At 49.7% G+C, this 17,430-nt stretch overlaps 1 protein-coding gene across 1 annotated transcript in view; it reads left to right on the forward strand.

The window, feature by feature from the left end:
• LOC120387912 (kinesin-like protein KIF17) overlaps positions 1-17,430 on the forward strand; it is a 47,808-nt gene that overhangs the window by 21,944 nt on the left and 8,434 nt on the right. Inside the window, 4 exon segments of the mRNA XM_039509310.1 lie at positions 6,992-7,139; positions 7,954-8,048; positions 8,493-8,617; positions 12,370-12,601. Coding sequence (XP_039365244.1) covers positions 6,992-7,139; positions 7,954-8,048; positions 8,493-8,617; positions 12,370-12,601 — 600 coding nt within the window.

Here is a 17,430-nt window from a genome sequence, read left to right on the forward strand (position 1 = left end):
CCGCGTGCACATTCGTCGGAAGATTTTTACCCTAGCAACACTCGGTGGGTCGGCTGGGCGCCCCCTGGAGTGGCGCCGCTATGGCACCAGATATATACCCCTGCCGACCCATCTGCCCCTCAGTTCCTTCTTACCGCCCGTTTCGGTCGTTGGAACAGTGGAGCGCGGCTTAGCTGACCTCCACTTCCCTAGCTACTCGTAGTTCTCTCGTTCCTTGTTGTGTATATAGTTAAAAACTTTTTATATAATTCACTTTAGTTTATTACTTTATAGTATATTTAGTATAATATTAGTTAAGAGGGGTTTGGGGAATAGCCCCTTCCCCGCACCCCGTGCCGGGGCCCATGCCCGGTTCACCAGGTTTCAAAACCGTGCTTGGCCTGCCGCAGGTCAATGCCGACAGGAGACCCACACGACTCCTGTCTGAAGTGCCTCTGGGAGTCGCACCTGACAGCTAAGTGCCACATTTGCAAGGCTTTTAAGCCAAGAACAAAAAAGGAGCGGGACATTAGGCTAAAGCAGCTCCTTATGGAGGCGGCTCTCACGCCTCAGCCTTCAGCACCGAGCGCTGGTCACTCTTCGAACAGAAGCACCTCCTTGGCACCGGACCGCGCCGGTACAGCCAAGGCTCCTCAGCACCACCCGTCGCTGGCACCGAGGCTGGCTCGACGCCGCTCCCTCTCCCCGAGGTTGAGAAAATCTAAGACTCCTGCTGCTTCCATGCCACCTGCACCGCAGCCAGAGAGCTCACCCAAGTCGGACTGCCCGGCGCCGACACCCGCCACGGCACCGACGACGTCTGCACCGTTGATTCCGGTTCCACAAGGGCCATCGAGTCTGGTGCCTATCAGCTCCCCGGCTAGACCCGTGGTAGAGCTTAATATCCCGTCCACGCCGGAGACGTTCTCAACGGCGAGGGATCTGATTTTGATGACAGAGTCGATGCTGCCTCCGCCCCCGGCACCGCCGGTGCGGGCGATACAGTCTATAGGCAAGCCGGCCTTGATTCGGCCACCCTCTGTTGGCACAGCAGACCGGCACCGTTCTAGATCATGGTCCCGCAGACGTTCCAGGTCCCGACGGCGCTTCCGCGCCCGTCGCCGCTCGCAGTCCCGGCACCGTTCTCCTCTGCGGTACCAGTCGCACTCGCGGCTCCAGTCGGCATCCCGGTCGCCGGCCCGATATTCTCGGCAGCGCTCCAGGCACCGTGACTCCCGTAGCCGCTCCCGATGCCGAGCCTCGAGATCGCGGTTGACCTCCCGGCACCGTTCCAGTCGCAGGTCCCGATCTTGTTCCCGGTACCGGTATGCCTCCCGGTACCGGTATCTGGTGCCAAGTAGAGCTAGGCCTGCTAGAGACATGGACTCTGCTCAGGGCCTCTCCGCTCCTCCATGGCCTTCCAGGCACGCTTCAGAGTCATCGCGCGCGGACAGCTATTATGCGCAGGACCGTGAGTCTGATGTGCCCACCGGGGTCTTCCAAGAGGGACAGGCCCAGGACCTAGGCCCACACCTGTGGTCCTTCTGGACGCCTTGGGCATACCACCAGGCCCAAGGGGCACCAGTAGTTCCGTCCCGCTCGGCACCATCAGAGCACCGGGTGCCAGAGGCGACAATCAGCCGTCCGCCTCCCGCTGGTACAGAGGAAGCTCCAGTCCACCCACCGGACTCCCCAGTCCCACTGGAGCAGGAGGTTGCTCAGTAGCAAGAGGCCACGCAGGACCCTCTCGTCCCAGGTGTCTCCTCTTCCTCTTCTCCAGATGAGGCGGTGGCAGGGATATCCTCCTCAGGCCCTCCTCCAATCGACCTGAGGGCCCACCAGGACCTCCTCAGGAGGGTAGCACTCAACATGAACCTCCAGGTAGAGGAGGTCCCAGAGGTGGAGGACCCGGTGGTGAGCATTCTGTCGGCTGATGCTCCCACCAGAGTGGCCCTACCGTTTATTCGTACCATCCAAGCCAATGCAGACAATATATGGCAATCGCCGGCCTCCATCCCACCTACGGCCAGGGGAGTCGAGCGTAAATATATGGTGCCCTCTAGGGGGTACGAGTATTTATATATCCATCCTCCTCCCTGCTCACTGGTCGTTCAATCGGTTAATGAGAGGGAACGCCATGGCCAGCAGGCGGCAGCCCCAAAATCGAAGGAGGCTAGGCGAAAGGACCTGCTCGGCCGTAAGGTGTACTCAGCGGGCACCTTACAGCTCTGGGTGGCGAATCAACAAGCCCTCCTCAGCCGCTATAATTACAAAACATGGGTGGAGGTGGGGAGATTTACGGAACTACTCCCTCAGGATTCCTGCCAGGAGTTCACGGCCTTCTTGGAGGAAGGAAAAAAGGTGGCCAGAACTTCCCTCCAAGCCTCGCTCGATGCAGCCGACTCAGCAGCCAGGACTCTGGCCTCAGGTGTTGCCATGAGGCGTATCTCATGGCTTCACGTTTCCAACCTCCCACCCGAGTTGCAGTACTGGTGGGATGGAGGCCGGCGATTGCCATATATTGTCTGCATCCAGGACTTGCCGTTCGATGGTAAAGGCCTCTTCTCGGAGAAGACTGATCCTAGGCTGCAAAGCCTGAAAGACAATAGGGTCATAATGCGTTTGCTAGGCATGCACACGCCAGTGACCCAATGCAGACCCTTCCGCCCCCAACCTCCCCGTACATATTTTGTGCCTAGAAACAGGCAGGACTTTGACAGGCGGCACGGCCGAGGTGGGCGTAGACACCAATCAGGACCCCAAAGGGCCAAAATCAAGGTCCCTCGAAACCACCAGCGGGACCAAAATCTAACTTTTGAAGGTGCGCCCAAGGACGGCGTACCAAGTACAGGCCAGGATCCTTCTCCTCCCTTCTCCAACCATCTCTCCTACTTCCTCCCGGTGTGGTCCCAGTTAACCTCGGACCTCTGGGTCCTACGCACGGTGGAATATGGATACCACCTCCAATTTGTTTCAGCCCCACCCTCCCACCCCGTCCCTCTTCAGGGACCCCTCTCACGAGCAATTCCTCTTGCAAGAGGTGTGGTCGCTCCTCGCCATGGGAGCTATAGAGGAGGTGCCAAAGAATGAAAAGGGCAAGGGGTTTTACTCCCGTTATTTCCTAATCCCCAAGTCGAAGGGTGGTCTCAGACCCATCCTCGACCTGCGAGGACTCAACCAGTTTATGGTAAAGTTGAAGTTCCTTATGGTATCCCTGGGGACCATTATCCCGTCCTTGGATCCTGGAGATTGGTATGCCACCCTCGATATGAAGGACACATATTTTCATATCACCATTTTTCCTCCGCACAGGAGGTACCTCCGTTTCGTAGCCGACCATCAGCACTTCCAGTTCACAGTCCTGCCCTTTGGCCTTTCCACAGCCCCAAGGGTATTCACGAAGTGCATGGCCGTGGTCGCTGCATATCTCCGCCGACGTCGGATACACATGTTTCCGTATCTGGACGATTGGCTCCTCTGGGGGACCTCCGAGACACAAGTCGCCCAGCATGTGGGCATCGTCAGGGACCTATTCACTCGTCTAGGCCTGGTGATCAATATAGAGAAGTCCTCTCTGGTTCCCACACAGAGGTTAGACTTCATAGGAGCGACCCTAGACTCCAATCTCGCCAGAGCCTGCTTACCACAGCCGCAGTTTCAAGCAATGGCAACAATCATCCGCGGTCTGCAGAATTTCCCAATGACCTCGGTTCGCACTTGTCTCGGTCTCTTGGGCCACATGGCGGCATGGACGTTCGTAACCAAGCACGCCAGGCTCTGCCTCCGTCTGTTACAAACTTGGCTCAACTCGGTATACCGCCCGAGCAGGGACTCAATAGACACAATAGTCACCATTCCCCCGAGCACTCTAGGCTCTTTAGACTGCTGGCTGACTCCCTCCCTGGTGTGTGCAGGGCTACTGTTCCATCCGCCTCAGCCCTCAGTGTCCCTGACGACGGACGCGTCTTCTCTCGGCTGGGGCGCGCACCTCGGGAGCCTTCATACACAAGGCCTCTGGTCATCTCAGGAGCTGACACTTCACATAAATGTCTGAGAACTGAGAGCAGTCCGCCTAGCGTGCCAGGCGTTCCTGCAACATTTACAAGGCTGCAGTGTCTCAGTGTTTACGGACAACACAACGGCCATGTACTATATTAACAAACAGGGAGGAACTCGATCTTCCCCCCTTTGTCAGGAGACCATCAGACTCTGGGACTTTTGCATAGCCCACTCGATAGGCCTGGTAGCGTCCTTTCTCCCAGGGGTTCGGAACACTCTGGCGGATCGACTGAGCAGGTCATTCCTCTGCCACGAGTGGTCGATACACCCGGATGTTATTCATTCGGTTTTCCAAAGGTGGGGATTTCCCCACATAGACCTGTTTGTTTCCCGCGAGAACAGGAAATGCCAGATGTTCTGCTCCTTCCAAGGCCTCTCACCGGGGTCGATCTCGGACGCATTTCTGATGCCGTGAACAAACCGGCTGCTTTGTGCCTTCCCGCCATTCCCGCTGGTTCACAAGGTCCTGCTGAAACTCTGCAGGGACAGAGCGCACCTAATCTTGATCGCTCCAGCGTGACCCAGGCAGCACTGGTACACCACGCTACTCGATCTGTCACTAGCCAACCCGATTACCCTGCCACTCCACCCAGACCTCATAACGCAGGACCACGGCAGACTTCGCCACCCAGACCTGCAGGCCCTCCACCTCAAGGCGTGGCAACTGCATGGCTAAACCAGTCAGAGTTGCGTTGCTCTGCATCAGTATAGCAAGTACTCCTGGGTAGCAGGAAGCCTTCCACTCGGTCAACGTATCTGGCCAAGTGGAAGCGTTTCTCCTGCTGGTGCAGGTCACACAGTGTTACCCCCACTGAGGCCTCGATTCCAACCATTTTGGATTACCTCTGGTCTCTCAAACAGGAGGGCCTGACGGTATCTTCCTTGCGGGTGCACTTGGCGGCCATCTCTACCTTCCATCCAGGGGGGAGTGGCCACTCCGTGTTCTCACACCCTGTGGTCTCTAGATTTCTTAAGGGCCTGGAGCGCCTATACGCACAAGTACGACGCCCCGCCCCAACATGGGACCTCAACCTGGTTCTAACCAGACTTATGTCTCCCCCATTTGAGCCGTTGGCAACATGCTCGTTGCTATACCTGTCCTGGAAGACAGCTTTTCTCGTAGCCATTACATCGGCCAGGCGAGTCTCCGAGCTTCAGGCTCTCACGGTGCACCCACCGTATACTGTGTTCCACAAGGACAAGGTGCAATTACGTCCACACCCAGCATTCCTCCCTAAAGTGGTATCGGCATTCCATGTCAACCAGGATATCTTCCTTCCGGTCTTCTTCCTGAAGCTGCACTCATCACGATGGGAGCAACAATTGCACTCCCTGGACGTCCGTAGAACGCTCGCATTTTATATCGAGTGGACAAAATCATTTCGTACAACGCCCCAGCTCTTTGTCGCAGTGGCAGACCGAATTAAGGGTCTACCTGTCTCATCCCAGAGGATCTCATCGTGGGTAACGGCATGTATCCGTACTTGTTACGACTTGGGTCATGTATCCTCGAGCCACCTCACCGCACATTCTACCAGGGCTCAGGCTTCATCTGCCGCCTTCCTGGCTCATGTACCTATCCAGGAGATATGTCGTGTGGCTTACCTGGTCTTCGGTCCACACCTTTGCTTCACATTATGCTCTGGTCCAACAGTCCAGAGATGATGCAGCCTTTGGCTCAGCAGTTTTGCATTCTGTGACATCTCACTCCGACCCCACCGCCTAGGTAAGGCTTGGGAATCACCTAATTGGAATCAATATGAGCAAGCACTCGAAGAAGAAAAGACGGTTACTCACTTTTGTAACTGTTGTTCTTCGAGATGTGTTGCTCATATCCATTCCAAACCCGCCCTCCTTCCCCTCTGTCGGAGTAGCCGGCAAGAAGGAACTGAGGGGCGGATGGGGCGGCAGGGGTATATATCCGGTGCCATAGCGGCGCCACTCCAGGGAGCGCCCAGCCGACCCACCGAGTGTTGCTAGGGTAAAAATCTTCCGACGAACGTGCATGCGGCGCGCGCACACCTAACTGGAATGGATATGAGCAACACATCTCGAAGAACAACAGTTACAAAGGTGAGTAACCGTCTTTTCTGTTGATGGCTCTAATTTGGCCATATTGGGAGGGTCAAAAATTTGTTCCAATCTGGTAGCATTTAGGATGTGGTTTGTATGACACAAGGCTGCCTCATTTGTCCCCAAAAATCATAATGACCAATTTCAAATATACAGAAGCCTAAATTCTAGATTTCCTATGAACCATCTCTTATCTAGCCTGGAAAATTCCCATTTAATTGCAATTTTGGATTTGTCCAAGTTTGTCTGTGTGGGTCAAGATTCACATAATCCACCATCAGAAAGGATCAGAAAATTCAGATTATGCATTGAAACATCTCACGTAGCCTGGGTATATGCTGGAGAGAGGGATAACTAGTACACACACACACACACACACACATACACTGATTACTCTGTCTTATTGACAGTCAAGTTTTTAATGCCATCTGTACATTTCCTGATGGCTGATAATCCAGGTTGGGATATTAGTCCATTTCCTAACATGCAGGTGTCCAAATTCATAATCCACCTCCAGAATCAGGACTGACCGGACCCCTTCTTGGCAGACTGGGCAGAGAGATCAGAGTTGAAAGTGCTAGAGGGCTTGAACTCCCCTCTCATTTTTAAAGGCGATCCCTCCAGGGCAGGGTTGAGGCATGCTGGCATCATTGTTGCATCAGCTATTCCTGTCCTGTGGATAAATGGAGAAGTGCCAATCACCTTTGAGCAGCCACTGTGTTCATTTAAATCGTAGAGTGGAAAATGGCTGTGAATACAGCTCTGTATTTAGTATATTGCTAGGGAAGTGACGAGCAGCCCAGAATGGGTGGGGATGGTCACGAGTAGACCATTGAGATGTGCCATGCCAGGCTGTCCACAGTGCCCTTGTGCCTTTCAGGAGTATGAGGTGAAGCTGGCCCGGCTGAAGGCAGACTATGAAGCCGAGCAAGAGTCCCGCGCCCGACTTGAGGAGGACATCAATACCATGCGGACTTCCTACGACCGCAAGCTGTCCACTCTGGAGGAAAACCTCAGGAAGGAAGCAGGTGGGAACGGGGAAGATTTAGAGAAGTGCTAGCTCTTGGGGGAACCATAGAGCAGGGAGGATGTAGACCGGGGGACTAGCAACTGCAGACAATAGAACTTTGCAGTTGCAGCTTGGGCCACAACAGCACTTAGCTTGAATGAAAGATTTGAACTGCAGAGATGACAGGTCCCATCATGCATTGCTGTACCTTAAGCCAATTGGCTTGGCACAAGCCACACTTCTATGCACGGTACAAGGGTGATAGTTTCAAACTTATCCACTCTATGTGAATTAGGTGTGCCCCTTCAATGCCTGGTGAGTAGCCAATATGGCCTGTCAACTAGGCAAAGTTTGGGGATTCCTGAGACAATTGTGACTTGCTGCCAGCCATCCTTATTTGTTTTGCAGTGCTGCCTAGGAGCCAGTTGAGCTAGTTACTGAACAAACACATACCAGAAAGATGGTCTGTGCCCCAAAGAGCTGATAATCCATAGTAGTTCTATTACCTGTGTTCTCAGTGGTTGGCTCAGGCATTTTCTAATACAAAATGGTGATTTTTCTTTGACCGTAAGCCCCCACCCTCAGAGACAGGCTGAGCATTCTCATGTGAACCTCCAAAGTTTTACCATCCATTGTGAAAACTACTGTATTCATGCAGGATGCTCTCTGGGTCTCCCATGGTTTTCCCCAAACAGGGTGGGGTGGCAATTGGCAGCTGTTCTGCTCGCAGATGTGGTCGATGCAAATTTTGGGTGATATTTTCATAGAGTGATGCTCTAGTGGTGGAGAGCTTGTAGCTAAGATTTCTGGGTATTTTTTCTTGTATTCTCCAGATGCTGTCCTGAGGGTTGAAACTCTCCCTGACCAGGCACCTTTGTCTCCAGGCCCTGTTGTCGCCGTCACAGAAACAGAACAGGTGTCCACCAAGGTACCCATCAGCCAGTGCTCTTTATCAGACAAATGGAACAAATCTAGCTGCCTGTCCCCTATGTCTGTGAGGTTCATGGATACTCAATAAAAGAGCGTATTTATCTACAGTGCAGCTGCTTCTGGGGTGGAATGTGGCAGCTGTTTAACAGTGCACAGCAACACTACTAGGGCAGGAAATGAAAAAGAATCCCACAGCCAATTGAAAATGCAAGGGGAAATTTAGCTTTCCCAATGCCAAAACTTCACTCCAAGCAGTACCATATCCTTAAGGGTAATGTGACAATTTCGGTGGCTTGTGCTGCAGGGGGAAGCAGCAAAATGACATTCCTTCCTCTTTGGTCCACGAGCAGCCCCAGAGTGGGACAGCTTCCTGCTTCGTGTGTCACAGTACACATGCTGCATGTTTTCAGAACAGCTGTCTTTAGTTGCCTTTTGCCCTCAGGACACAGCAGAGCCTCAGATAGCCCAGTACGTCGGGAGTGTGACCAGAGAGAGTCCTGGAGCAGAAGTGGCCATTGCTGCTGAGGAGCTTCCAGTGGCTGTGGACCAGCAGCAAGTGCTTGCCAGGTCAGTAACTGTGCCTCTGATCCAGCAGAGCGCCTTCTGTGCATTGCATGTGAGGTGCATGTATTAGTTTAAGATTGGCCTACCAACAGCCCCAAGAAAGGAAAGACTTCAGAGTTAGTCAGCATTTGATCTGGTATTGCATGTGAGGTGCATGGACAGAAACAACCAGACTATTGCACTGTATTATTATTATTATTAAGTTCGGACAGTGTGCTTAATGTGTACAAAACAGAAGATGATGTGTCTCCTGCTCCACAAGGAAGTTCCAGTCTTGTTCAAACATGAAGGCCCAGCAGATCTGACATTAGATGTTGCCAAAATACAGAAATTATAACAGTGAAATACTGGGGAACAGGCCATTTGAAGAGATTGCAAATGGGACAGCAAGTGTTTTGCTTCTGGGTTACCAGATCAAATGCTGCCTAACTCTGAAGTCTTTCCTTTCTTGGGGCTGTTGGTAGGCCTGGCTTAAACTAATGCATTTCTATCTACTTGCTGTTTGGAACTGAACAGACCATGGAGACAACTCCTTTTTCAATCCCAGAGGGGGTTCCTCCAGGGCATTGGAGCCCCGGTGGTGGGGTGAGGTGTGGAGGAATCTTGCCTTGTTGCTGCCCATAGTGTAGCTCGACAAATGAGACTTTCCTCTTTAGGGCTGTCAGTCTGCTGTGATAAAACTCACCTTGAAAAATATGTTGGTTATTGTTACTGTAAAATATTTGCCCCAAAACAGTGAAAATGGAAATCAGCTGTTCTTGCAAGAACCACATCTGAACGAGAACTGGCAAATCGGTCCCTTCTGGCTTGGATCTGCTGTGGAATAAGGTTCAGAACCTTGAACCCAAAGTTGACCCTTGGAGTATGAAGAGCTTCAGATTCAAGGTTCAACTTTTGGCCCATCTTGAGTCCAAACTAGTGTGAAGATGGCACAGTTGTTACTCTACCCTGGAGAGGGCCTGACTGGACAGTCCCTTTAAGCAGAATGACATTGAAACAATGTGGGACTTGCTGTCAGTTCCCCACTAGTGGAGTTTCACTATATCCTGATTCACTCTTCGTGGGTTCCACTGTTTTTTGGGTCAATTGTGTGCCCTTATTTTAAACTCTCAAGTGCTGAATGCTGCTTCATTCTGAAAATGGCCTTGTGCTGTAACTGCTTCTCCAGAAGGTTTCCCAAGGGCTTCTCTGCTGCACATTTCTCTGTTGGGCATCTCTTAGGCTCAAACAGGCTATTAAAATATACAAGGCAGTGCACTTTGTAAATTATAAGCTATTCGGCTGTTAGGCTGCGTCAAGGCTGAATCCCCATTCTGCCACTCCGAGTGCAGGAAGTGGGGGCCCGCACGGACTTTACAAATTAATACTTGCCACTCCAGGCTTGTATTAAATTCCCAAGGTTACAGCTTCTCTCTGACCTTGACTTGGTAAATGCTGCCACCACCCAAATGCAAAAAAACCCCTTTGAACCCAGGAAGGAGCACGTGGGAAATCCTCCCTGTGGGGTACCCTCAAGCCCTCCGGGGAAGAGCTGAGAAAGAAAACAAAGGAAATTAGCTGTTGCTACCAGGTAATCAAACAACATGTACAAACCTCTTAGGGACACACACAATCCAATCTTGTTCTTAAAAAGGTAAGTTTTATTAAAAACAAAAAGAAAGAAAATACATCTGCAACTTAGGCTTTTGCTAGATTTTAAAAGAGCAATTCAAAAAATTAAGCACCCAAAATAGCTTTCTTGGGGGTTCAGCTTAAAGGTTACAACAAAAGCAAACAAAAGCATCTGGGGTTAGCACAGAGGAGATCCACAAGCCGGAATAAAGAATAAACCAGATCGCATTCATCAAAATGTTCCCTATCCAAATGATTCCTTCTAGATATGGAAGCTAATTTTTCATACCTGGTTCAAAACTTACACAGCATTCCTGCTTATAGCATTGCCGCTCTGCCCCTGCTTCTCTGGAGAACAACAGATGAAGGGAAAGTTTCTTTCCCATTTTAAAAAGTTCTAGCCTTCCCATTGGCTCTTTTGGTTGGGTGCCCACTCCTTTTCTTTTACCTGTGAGCTTGTTAACCCTTTACAGCTAAAGCAAGCAGAGAACAGCTACCAAGAGGGATTTTACAGCTAACTGGGTGGCTGGGTGTCTAGCAAAGGGAGCTACGCCCCCCCTTCATTTATCACAGGCTGAGACAGCTCCAAATAAATCATTCTGATTGATTGTGTCAAATCTCAACACTCCCTTGCAGAACTTAGTTTGCTTAACACACAAGAAAAGGAAACGCACTCCTACAATTACATTGTTAAACATCAAAGTTCTTTGCATATCAGGCAAGGCAGGGTTCCTTGGAGATGGGATTTTCAAAGCCTCCTTGAAAAGACTTTACAGCTCAGGATGTCTGCAGACTATCTGCTACTGTTTAGCAAAGCAGGATTCAATTGTGCATTAAACAAAAGCTGCTGAGGGCTAAATTGTTTCATATCAAACTCAAGCTATTGAGACAGGAGGTCCAGTGGAGCAGAAAGAGCCAGTTTCCTCTTGAGGAAACCTGAGTTCTTTAGGAATGGGTTTGCATGCTCTGATGGAAGAAAAGACAGTGAAGAGGATAGTATCATTGCAGGTCATGTCTACTCTGGCAGTCTCTCCTTATTGGCCCCCATTGGCCAGCCTCTGATATAGCAGCAGCAGTGCAACCCCCTGTGTAGAAAAAGTGCATGGCCGTAAGGTCCAGCTTACGCCAGGTTCAACCAGGATAAGCTCCACCAGTGTGAATAGTGACTCAGAGCAGTTTTACCCTCTCTACACCAATGCAATTACACGAGGGGCTGGCAACCAATGTCTGAAATCCTCAGCATAGGCAAGGGATTGTAGTAAAAATATTAACATTCCCAAGGGGGCGATCACCTTAAATGACCTGTTGGAGGGTTGTTAGGGGAACAGGTTTTTTTCCTCCTGTGCACAAAATATTCAGTAATTCAGTGCAGGTACATATTCCCTCATGATGCATGGACATCAATTTGTTGTGTGATTCACAGAAGGGCATTTGTCTTATCGTCATGGCAGACATTTCCCTGCCTTTCAGGGGCTTCGCTGTTGACCTGAGGTCAGCAAGAGACCAAGCCTTTGATGTGGCAGCCCCTGCGTATGGAAATTGCTCCCTTTACTACATCTGCCTAAGCCCACCCACTGAAAATAAATTACAAATGATTTTGGGATGCTCTATATCCTAATGGCAGCCCCTGCTATATCAATATGGGGCTAAACAGCAGGTTTCAAAACAAAGAATAAGGATTAGGATGTTAATTTAAAAAAAATCTTTTACTTCATAAATACAGGGCCATAAATGTCAAGATTTCTAGATATACCTAATGGTGAATACATTCAGGATGTATGTAAAGATACATACACTGAGCTCATGCTTTGGTGAACATCACAACACAAAGTAAATCTTAAAACAGAAGCAGCAAAGAATCCTGTGGCACCTTATAGACTAACAGTGCCACAGGATTCTTTGACTAACCAGACTAACCAGAACCAGACTAACACGGCTACCCCTCTGATACTTAAAACAGAGGCTCCCCATCATCACTCACCTCTTAAATCAACAAATCTGAATACTCACTTCAACAGAAATCACTCTCTGTTTATTGTATCTTTTAAAATGTCTCTAGGCAGTTGCCATGGAAGTGTATTATTTGCATATGTGCAGATGTTCCTTTATGCTACAGATCTAAGAAATGTGTCCAACTCTTCCAGGCTGCACATGCTGGAACAACAGGTGGTTGGAGGAGAACAGGCCAAAAACAAGGACCTGAAGGAAAAGCACAAACATCGGAAAAAATATGCAGATGAACGGAAGAAGCAGCTGGTGGCAGCGCTGCAGAAAATTGATGAGGACAGCAGTGACTGGGTCCTGCTCAATGTCTATGACTCTATCCAAGAGGAGGTGCGAGCCAAGAGCAAGCTGCTGGAGAAGATGCAGAAGAAGGTAACCCCTAAGAAGCAATTAACTCTTCGTATAGAGCTAGGATCTGGGGAGCATCCATGAGATTACTCTTGGAGGTGCCCCTTACTCTTATCCCTCTTTCCCTCATCCGCCTTTCCTCCTTCACCTTCATCCTTTTATTATAGTGATGAGACATTCCAGTCAGCATGACTCTGGCATCTCTGTGGCTCTCAGACTGATCCTAGTTAACTGACAAGACATGTTAGACACGGATTTTGATTATTTTAGCCCCTTGATAATCTTAAATATTAAATTATCCTCGCTCACATCAAAGCCTCATGATTTCTAAAAATAAGAATAAGATCTTTTGCTTGGGTGTAGCCAAAAATTGTCACTATGTTATTCCACCTCAACATAACACAAAGTAGAAGCTGTAAATCAAGTGGCCTACTTTTGATAGCTATTTATGACATGCTTTGAGCCAGCCTGGATAGAACAACAGACAGGAGACCCAAATTCTCTACTTGGCTCTGCTGTTGACTCATGTGGGCAAATTGTTTCCCCATCTATAATGGAGAAGAAAGATTTTCACTCACCTTTGTAAAGATCTTTGAGAGGTGCAGGGGAAAGTGCTATCCAGGCGTTGTTGTTATGATTTGTACTGTTACTCACACATATCTATAACCTAGGCAGAGTGGGCAGAACTTGGGATCATTGAGAATAGTCATGGTGAGCTGTTGCCCATCTCCAGCTTTGTCTTGCTTTGACCTGCAAACTAATAAATTGGCTGTGTGCATGCACGCCATGTGTGTGTGAGAGAGAGATTATTCTCTCTAGTGGCACAGCTTCTTACATTGTCACAGCTGAAGTGGGGGGGCACATAGAATCATAGAATATCAGGGTTGGAAGGGACCTCAGGAGGTATCTAGTCCAACCCCCTGCTCAAAGCAGGACCAATCCCCAACTAAATCATCCCAGCCAGGGCTTTGTCAAGCCTGATTTTAAAAACCTCTAAGGAAGGAGATTCCACCACCTCCCTAGGTAACCCATTCCAGTGCTTCACCACTCTCCTAGTGAAAAAGTTTTTCCTAATATCCAACCTAAACCTCCCCCACTGCAACTTGAGACCATTGCTCCTTGTTCTGTCATCTGGTACCACTGAGAACAGTCTAGATCCATACTTTTTGGAACCCCCTTTTAGGTAGTTGAAAGCAGCTATCAAATCCCCCCTCATTCTTCTCTTCTGCAGACTAAACAATCCCAGTTCCCTCAGCCTCTCCTCATAAGTCATGTGCTCCAGCCCCCTAATCATTTTTGTTGCCCTCCGCTGGACTCTTTACAATTTTTCCACATCCTTCTTGTAGTGTGGGGCCCAAAACTGGACACAGTACTCCAGATGAGGCCTCACCAATGTCGAATAGAGGGGAATGATCACATCCTCAATCTGCTGGCAATGCCCCTACTTATACAGCCCAAAATGCCATTAGCCTTCTTGGCAACAAGGGCACACTGTTGACTCATATCCAGCTTCTTGTCCACTGTAACCCCTAGGTCCTTTTCTGCAGAACTTGCTGCCCAGCCATTCGGTCCCTAGTCTGTAGCAGTGCATGGGATTCTTCCGTCCTAAATGCAGGACTCTGCACTTGTCCTTGTTGAACCTCATCATATTTCTTTTGGCCCAATCCTCTAATTTGTCTAGGTCCCTCTGTATCCTATCCCTAACCTCCAGCATATCTGCCACTCCTCTCAGTTTAGTGTCATCTGCAAACTTGCTGAGAGTGCAGTCCACGCCATCCTTCAGATCATTAATGAAGACATTGAACAAAACCGGCCCCAGGACCGACCCTTTGGGCACTCCACTTGATACCAGCTGTCAACTAGATATGGAACCATTGATCACTGTTGAGCCTGACGATCTAGCCAGCTTTCTATCCACCTTATAGTCCATTCATCCAGCCCATACTTCTTTAACTTGCTGGCAAGAATACTGTGGGAGACCGTATCAAAAGCATTGCTAAAGTCAAGAAATAGCACATCCACTGCTTTCCCCTCATTCACAGAGCCAGTTATCTCCTCATAGAAGGCAGTTAGGTTAGTCAGGCATGACTTGCCCTTGGTGAATCCATGCTGACTGTTCCTGATCTCTTTCCTCTCCTCTAAGAAGGGTGACCAGACAGCAAGTATGAAAAATCAGGATGGGGGTGGGGGGTAATAGGCGCCTATAGAAGAAAATACCCCAAATATCAGGACTGTCCCTATAAAATATATGGTCACCCTACGTCTAAGAGCTTCAGAATTGATTCCTTGAGGACCTGCTCCATGATTTTTCCAGGGACTGAGGTGAGGCTGACTGGCCTGTAGTTCCCCGGATCCTCCTTCTTCCCTTTTTTAAAGATGGGCACTACATTAGCCTTTTTCCAGTCAAAAGGGACCTCCCCCGATTGCCATGAGTTTTCAAAGATAATGGCCAATGGCTCTGCAATCACACCCGCCAATTCCTTTAGCACCCTTGGATGCAGCGCATCCGGCCCCATGGACTTGTGCTCATCCAGCTTTTCTAAATAGGCCTGAACCACTTTTTTATCCACTGAGGGCTGGCCACCTCCTCCCCATGCTGTGCTGCCAAGTGCAGCAGTCTGGGAGCTGACCTTGTTTGTGAAGACAGAGGCAAAAAAAGCCTTGAGTACATGAGCTTTTTCCTGTCACTAGGTTGCCTCCCTAATTCAGCAAGGGGCTCACACTTTCCTTGACTTTCTTCTTGTTGCTAACATACCTGAAGAAACCCTTCTTGTTCCTCTTAACATCTCTTGCTAACTGCAACTCCAAGTGTGATTTGGCCTTCCGGATTTCACTCCTGCATGCCTGAGCAATATTTTTATATTCCTCCCTGATCATTTGTCCAATCTTCCACTTCTTGTAAGCTTTTTTTTTTTGTATTTAAGATCAGCAAGGATTTCACTGTTAAGCCAAGCTGGTCACCTGCCATATTTACTATTCTTTCTACACATCGGGATGGTTTGTTCCTGCAACCTCAATAAGGATTCTTTAAAATACAGCCAGCTCTCCTGGACTCCTTTCCCCCTCATGTTATTCTCCCAGGGGATCCTGCTCATCAGCTCCCTGAGGGAGTCAAAATCTGCTTTTCTGAAGTCCAAGGTCCATATTCTGCTGCTCTCCTTTTTTCCTTGTGTCAGGATCCTGAAATCGACCATCTCATGGTCACTGCCTCCCAGGTTCCCATCCACTTTTTCTTCCCCTACTAATTCTTCCGTTTGTGAGCAGCAGGTCTAGAAGAGCTCTGCCCCTAGTTGGTTCCTCCAGCAACTTGCACCAGGAAATTGTCCCCTACACTTTCCAAAAACTTCCTGGATTGTCTGTGCACCGCTGTATTGCTCTCCCAGCAGATATCAGGGTGATTGAAGTCTCCCACGAGAACCAGTGCCTGTGATCTAGTAACTTCAATTAGTTGCTGGAAGAAAGCCTCGTCCACCTCATCCCCCTGGTCTGGTGGTCTATAGCAGACTCCCACCACAACATCACCCTTGTTGCTCACACTTCTAAACTTAATCCAGAGACTCTCAGGTTTTTCTGCAGTTTCATACTGGAGCTCTGAGCAGTCATACTGCTCTCGTACATACAATGCAACTCCCCCACCTTTTCTGCCCTGCCTGTCCTTCCTGAACAGTTTATATCCATCTATGACAGTACTCCAGTCATGTGAGTTCTCCCACCAAGTCTCTGTTGTTCCAATCACAATCATGCTTTTGATGCTGAAGGAATTAGGTATCTGTCTTCATTTGACTGTGGTTCGTTATAGCTATGAATCAGAAGACATATAAGCAGTACGAATTGCACCCAAAAATAATTGTAAATGCAAAATTATGCCCATCAAAGTGAGGCCATTCAGAAAATCAGACCCTCTGACAACATGCAGCTTTAAAGATATAGTGCTTACCTACCAAAGGGCCTCCAAAAACACGTGTGCACTCAGGTCCGCTGACAGCAATTCCAGGCCCCAGGGCAGAACAGCAATGGGCACGCATGCACAAGCAGTGCCCATGCGGACACGGTCTGCCTGACATTTGGGCGGTGCTGCGCCTGCGCTGGCCGGTGCCCAGCGAGCTGCCGACTGCGCTGCTGGGCCTGCTCTTCCAGCATGGCCAGGGTTTCCACCTGCCTGCCTGGTAGGGTTGCCAACTGTCTAATCGCGCAAACTGAAAGACCCTTGCCTCGCCCCCTGCTCCTTCCCTGAGACAACGGCCCTGTCATGCCCCTTCTCCAAAGCCCCACCCCCTGCTTACTCTCTCCCCCCTCCTTCTGTCGCTCACTCTCCCTCATCCTCACACACTTCCACCAGACTGGGGCCGGGGGTTGGGGTTCAGGAGGGGGTGTGGGGTGCAGGCTCTGGGAGGGAATTTGGGTGCAGGGTGCAGACTGTAGGCTGAGGCAAGGGGTTGGGGTGCAGGAGGAGATCAGGGGGTCAGCGCTTACCTCGGGCAGCTCCCGAAAGTGACCAGCACAACCCTCTGGCAGCGGATTCTAGGTAGGGGGCGCAAGGTCCATCTAGTCCAGTAACCTGTCTACAATAGGGGCCAGCACCAGATACTTCAGGGGAAGGGGCAGTAAACCCTGGTGTAGGCAGATGTGGGAGAATCTTCCCCTAGAGGAATTCATCCTAATCCCTAATAGTTCGTCCGAGATTTGCTTGAAACTTGAAGCCTGAGGTTTTACATCTCTTCCCATTTTTTATTATATGCTAGTGTAATTCTGAATATTCTTGACATCCATATAAGTTCCAGCCCCTCATAGCAAAATTCAAAATTATTTATTCCCACAACTTCATGTGGCAGTGAGTTCCACATTCTAATTGT

Source organism: Mauremys reevesii, linkage group 21 (assembly GCF_016161935.1).
Source record: "Mauremys reevesii isolate NIE-2019 linkage group 21, ASM1616193v1, whole genome shotgun sequence".
NCBI lineage: Eukaryota > Metazoa > Chordata > Testudines > Geoemydidae > Mauremys > Mauremys reevesii.